Here is a 5844-nt window from a genome sequence, read left to right as displayed (position 1 = left end):
AAAATTAAACCAAATCCAAGGCAACCAAAGTATGACTTTGAGTCTATCCCACCTGAATTTCAGAACCATCTCAGGAACAGGTTTGAGGTTTTGAACACTAATGAGCGAAGGCCAGATGAGTTGTGGGAGAATATCAAGGGTATCATCCAGGAAGAGTGCAAACGGTCATTGCAAAGACAGGAGATTAAGAAAAGACAGAGTAAAGTACTAGAATAAAATGAGCCAAGGCCTGGAGTTAGAAAAGTCAGTAGAGAAGAACACATGCAGAAACACTTCTTTCTCCATTTTTTTAAACAGTGGTCACTTTATTTAAAATATGTAACATTATTACAGTGCAGTCAGAAAAAAGGAAAATTTTGGTTAATAAACTTCATTTCTGCTGATTCTTTTAATTTTTACCAATGAATATTAGTCTCAGTCAGTAGACAAAACACTTACATAAAGGGAACAAATGAATCTTACAGAAGGTGCTGAATTGTCAGCAGTATATGTCTGGTAGGTACTATCCCTGCAAGGATATTTCTTGTTAAAGGAAAACAGTATATAAGACAACTTTGAAATTAAAAATTCCATTTCAGTCATACTCAGTAACAAATGTAGAGTTGATTCTTACTCATACTACAACTTAAGCTTTTTTCAATATGGAAGAAATGGAAAAAACTTAAGGCTTAAGTTGCAGTATTAAACTATTCTATGGACAAAGTATTGAATGATTCAGAAAAGATGGAGGAAATGCTGAAAATCACTGTTATCAAATAGACTTGATGAATGTTGAAACATTTCAAAGAGGAACTTTAATGGGATTAAGAACCAGTGGTAGTACAGGTTTTCAAGGCTCCAGGAATTGAAATTATCTGTGAAGATGGTTTTTTTAAATGGATTCTGCATTGGAAATATTCACAGTTCTGTGCCAAGAAATTTGGAAGACAGCTATATATGTAGCCAGTTGACTGGAAAAGATCTGTATCTGTGCTTGTTCTAAAGAAGTTCCAGCTGATTGTTCACATTACTAAATAGTACCATTAATTCATAATTTAAATAAATCAGTAGATGAAGTATGCGCATCAGGGCTGTATCCCCTCACTATACCTATTTATACGTTGAGCAGATTATTCAAGAAGAGAACTCTATGGAGAATGTAGCATCAGAATCAGAGGAAAGCTCATCAGTTACCTACGTTACACAACCTTGCTTGTTGTAAGTGAGGACCCGAAGCACTTCCTGCAGAAAATCAAAGACCATAGCTTTCAATAAGGATTCCATCTTCCATCTCAGTGTCAAGAAAATAAAAATTCTCGCCACTGACCTACAGAAAACATCACGATAAATGGAGAAAAGATTGAAACATCAATGACGTCATCATTCTTGGAACCACAATCGACATACTTGCTACCAGCAGTAATGAGATGGATTGCATTGGGAAAGTCTGCAGTCAGGGACCTCTCCTCATGACAGCCAAGCCATGATATCAGTTTGAAGACTGAGGTGTGCCTGATTCAGTATATGGTTTATTCAGTCACTTGCAGTGCATCTGAGAGCTAGACAAATAAGGATGACAGAAGGAGAATTGATGCATTTGATCTATGGTGGTAGTGAAGAGTGCAGAACAACCCATGGTCTGCCAAAAGAACAGATACAGCTTGGAGAAGGTGCAGCCAGTGTGCTCCTTGGAAGCAGAGATGGCAATGCTCTGTCCCACGTATTTGGGCAAGTTGCTAGAAGAGGTTAGTCCTTGGAGAGAGAAATCAACCTTCAAAAGGTGGAAAGTCAGCAGAATAGAGGGAGACCCTCACCCAGATGGATTGACAGTGACAGCAGTATTGGGCTCAAGTGTGTCCAGGATGATGAGGATGCCACAAGATAGGACAGTGTTCAGAGCTGTTCATGGGGTTGCTGTGAGTTGTACTCATCAGCACCTAACAGTGACAACCAGCCATTGACATAACTCTCTTTAACACCATGGATTTGGAGCCAACTCATGTCTGACCCTCCATTGGGTTTCAGAAGCTTTAAATTTCCATCTTTTTCATGAGGTGCAGCTAGTGACTTTCAACCACCAGAGAGGAATACATCCCCCTGTGTATTAGGTCACCAGAAGTTCATTAATGTAACACACAAATAAAACTTAGTGAAGATAATTTGATGTTGATTATCGGCAGTACTTTGACCAGGAACTGCCTGAAATTCAAGCTGGATTGAGAAGAACCTATGAAAAAAGTATGGCTAACATCTGATGGATCGTATGACTATGTGGATCATGAGGGATTGTCGTTGTTAGGTGCCGTTAACTTGTGTATGACCTATAGTGACCCTGTGAGCAACAATTCTGAACCTTGTCCTATCCTGTGCCATCCCCACACTTCCCGACACACTAAAGTCCTTAGCTGTAGTCACTATATCAGTCTGCCTGTTTGAGGGTCTTCCTGTTCTTCCCCAACCCTCCGCCTTTGCAAACATGATGTCCTTTTTGAAGGAATAGTCTCTCAGCAACATACCCAAAGTATGTGAAATGAAGCTTTATCGTCTTTGCCTCCAAGGAGCACTCTTGACTGTCGTTTGTCCAGGATTTATCTGTTTGTTCTTTTGGCAGTCCATGGATACTCAATACTGCACCAACCTCACAGCTCAAAGGCATCAATTCTGCAGTCATTCTTATCCATTGCCTAGCTCTCAGATGCATTGCAAGTGATTGAAAAGACCTTAGTCCCCAAACTGGCCTCCTGGCTCCTCAGTAATTTGGAGAGTTCCCTGACTGCTGGTACCAAGAGTTTTAATTGTGGATCCACATAAGATGAAGTTACTGATAGTTTCTGTGAGCTCTCCATCTATCCTGATGTGCCCCATTAGTACAGTGCTAAGTTTTTGTTTTCTTGTCATTGAGATGCAGTTCATAGGGAAAGCTGTATTACTTGAACTTCTGCAATAAGTACTTAAAGTCCTCACTTTCAGCAAGCAAGGTTGTGTCATCTGCATGACAAAAGTCATAAGGGTAGTATGAAATGCAATAAAGGTGTATATTAGGGTTGTATCTTTCAAGGTATCTATTGAGTATGTTGAGTAATTGTGAGAAAGATACAGTATCAGGATTGAAAACTCATTTATGACCTATAGTGTGTAAATTATATGTAGTTTGCTGAAAGAGATTTTGAAGCACTTATGATCATCCAAGAGGAAAAGAGGAAGGAAATGTATCCAAATGACAACCGAGTATGTAATGAAGTGTAGTCAAGGTCCCAGACCTCGATGGGATCTTCAGATTGATATATCCATTGCTCCCTCTTGAAAGCAGCAGATGTGAAGGAAAAGGCCTTCTACAAACATGACAAGTCTCAACACACCCCTTTCAACTTCTGACAGACCTCTCCTGTTGCAGTGTGGGTAGCTATACCTGGTTGTTTGTGATAAGTAACTTTAGGTCCATGAGGATTTACTCTCATGGGAGCTGGAGAAGACAAGTGAATGAAGCCATGATTTTGCTTCATCTTCTGTGATTGGAACTCCATGAACTTTTCAAGTTTCAGAGAAGCATAGCTCATTCTTAGAAGGCGGCAAGACCCACCGGAGCACCTGAGTGATACTGTCTCTTAGCGCCTCTGCAGGCACATTCTGGGCTTAAGGACCCCTTTAAAGGACACTCTATCATGCACGCTTTCAGCTAACACACAATTCATGATAATTTTGATGAAGATCAAAGATTACAGCTTTCATAATGTGTTACACCTCAGTGTAAAGAAAAGATTGAAATTGACACAGGTTTTTTGTTTGTTTTTTTTTAACTTGGATCAACAATTACTTCCATGGAAGCAGAAACCAAAGAACTAAGTGCCCTATTAAAGCAATGGGCAAATCTGTTGTAGACAATTTTTCTTTTTAATTGAAAAGGGAAGATGTACATTATTGAGGTGTAGTGTCAGTTTAAAGATTTAGGTGTGTCTGAGGCCATAGTCTTTCCTATCACTTGCTCTATGCATCTGAGAACTGGACAGTGAATAAAGATTACAGAAGACGAATTGGTGCCTTTGAGCTGGGGTGTTGGAGAGGAGCACTGAACATCTCATGGACGGTCAAGAGAACAGTTTTATCTTGGAGAGAGTGCATCCAGAGTAGTGCTCTTTGGAGGCAAGAATAATAAGGCTTTGCCTCACATACTTTAGGCATGTTTCTAGGAGGGCCTATTCCTTGGAGAAGAACATCATGCTGGTAAGGTTGGTGGGTCAGCAAAGATGACCCGTGACCAGGTGGATTGACATAGTGACTGCCACAGTGGGCTCTTGTGTGTGGGAAATGTGAGAATGGCACAGGATAGTACTGGGTTCAGATCTTTTGGTCTCTGATTTGTCCTTGACTGGATGGCACCTAACAACTATGAGGATGAGATGAATTTGTCCCAGCCATAGTATTTCCAGTCTTACATGCTTGCAAAAGTTGAGCAATGAAATTTATGGTGTTAGCAAAGACTATTGAAAATTTATTTTCAGGAGGAGTAAACAAGTATGTCTCAAAAGAATTAGAATACTCCTCAGAAGCTCTATTTAAAGTACTTTGCTTACACATACTTGGTTCATTTTGTCAGGAGGAACAAATCCCCAGTGAAAGTCTGTCATGCTTGGGAAAGTAAAAGGTCAGCATAAAACAGGAATACCCTTAGTGATTGTCAGTTACCATTTATCACTGTGCCTACACTTACTTTAGAAAAATACTATTTCTATACCATACATTTAGAAATTTAACAGTTAGGAACTAATTTCTTTGTGAGTGGAGAGAGATTGTGCATGAGGAACAAAGAAAATTCTGAATGTCTCAAAGACATTAAGAGGGTCTTTCACTCACATGCTTAACTGTTTTGACCCCTTTAGCAAATTAAGATTGCAGTCCAAGAGGATGGATTTTTTTTTGCCTTGTTTGCCCTTTATCCTTACACTGATATTTTGTTACACTTTGTTTTCTTTCCTTTTCTCTTCACTTCCCTTAACCTTAATTTATATCTAGGTGAAAGCATGAAAATGAAACCAGATACAGAGTGGAAGAAAAAACTGTTCACTGGCTGGTTTGGTGTTCTATCTTTTGTAATAGAAATGTAATTTGTTATTATTGATGCTTGTTTATTGATTGGTTGTGGTTTCCCTTGAACACTTATAATACTGCTCTTTGTTTCAGGCGTTATGAAGAAGACATGTATTGGAGAAGAATGGAGGAAGAACAGCATCACTGGGATGACCGCCGCCGAATGCCAGATGGAGGCTATCCACATGGTCCTCCAGGCCCCTTGGGCCTTCTGGGCGTCCGACCAGGCATGCCTCCTCAGCCTCAGGGGCCAGCGGTGAGTGAGAGTTTAAAACTGCCGGTGCAGCTTTGGAAGATAGTGATTTGAGGGTCTGATTTTTAAAACTCATGATTAGTTTATCAACTCATAATGAATGTAAGGACAGTATAAGCTAAAAAGGACCAAATACTACTATTCCCAGCAGTTCTTTGACATACAGGTGTTCTCAGTTTTGTTAACATGGGAATAAAAAGTAATTAAAAAACTAAAAAAATGAACTTTTCCCTCTCATTACAAGTCACCCTAAATATCTTTTCTCTCCAAGTCTTAAACATCTAAAACCTCCTTTTTCCTATAAATTCAGTGTGAGATTTTTTTAAAGCTGAGTAAAAAGAAAAAACTAATTTATGAGAAACTTTTATATTCAGAAAGCTGTTTATGAAAGCAGCATACACTTAACCTATTAACTTATTTTTCCACAAAGCCTTGACAGTTAAGAAACTTGGAATAATTATTAAAAATAAAATTAGCATCACTGATTTTTTTTTTTTAAGTTGTGATGAAAGCTTTTTTTTTTTTTT

General features: G+C 38.9%; 1 protein-coding gene across 1 annotated transcript in view; it reads left to right on the top strand.

Annotated features, from left to right (window-relative positions):
- The window catches only part of ZFR (zinc finger RNA binding protein), a 104428-nt gene that overhangs the window by 60567 nt on the left and 38017 nt on the right, over window positions 1-5844 (top strand). The window contains exon 12 of the mRNA XM_006896791.1: window positions 5158-5320. Coding sequence (XP_006896853.1) covers window positions 5158-5320 — 163 coding nt within the window. The remainder of the gene's footprint in view (window positions 1-5157; window positions 5321-5844) is intronic.

Source organism: Elephantulus edwardii, unplaced genomic scaffold (assembly GCF_000299155.1).
Source record: "Elephantulus edwardii isolate Elephantulus edwardi_28Jun2011 unplaced genomic scaffold, EleEdw1.0 scaffold00191, whole genome shotgun sequence".
Taxonomy (NCBI): Eukaryota; Metazoa; Chordata; class Mammalia; order Macroscelidea; family Macroscelididae; genus Elephantulus; species Elephantulus edwardii.
Note: the sequence above shows the minus strand (reverse complement) of the source record. Positions and strands in the feature narration are given on the sequence as shown.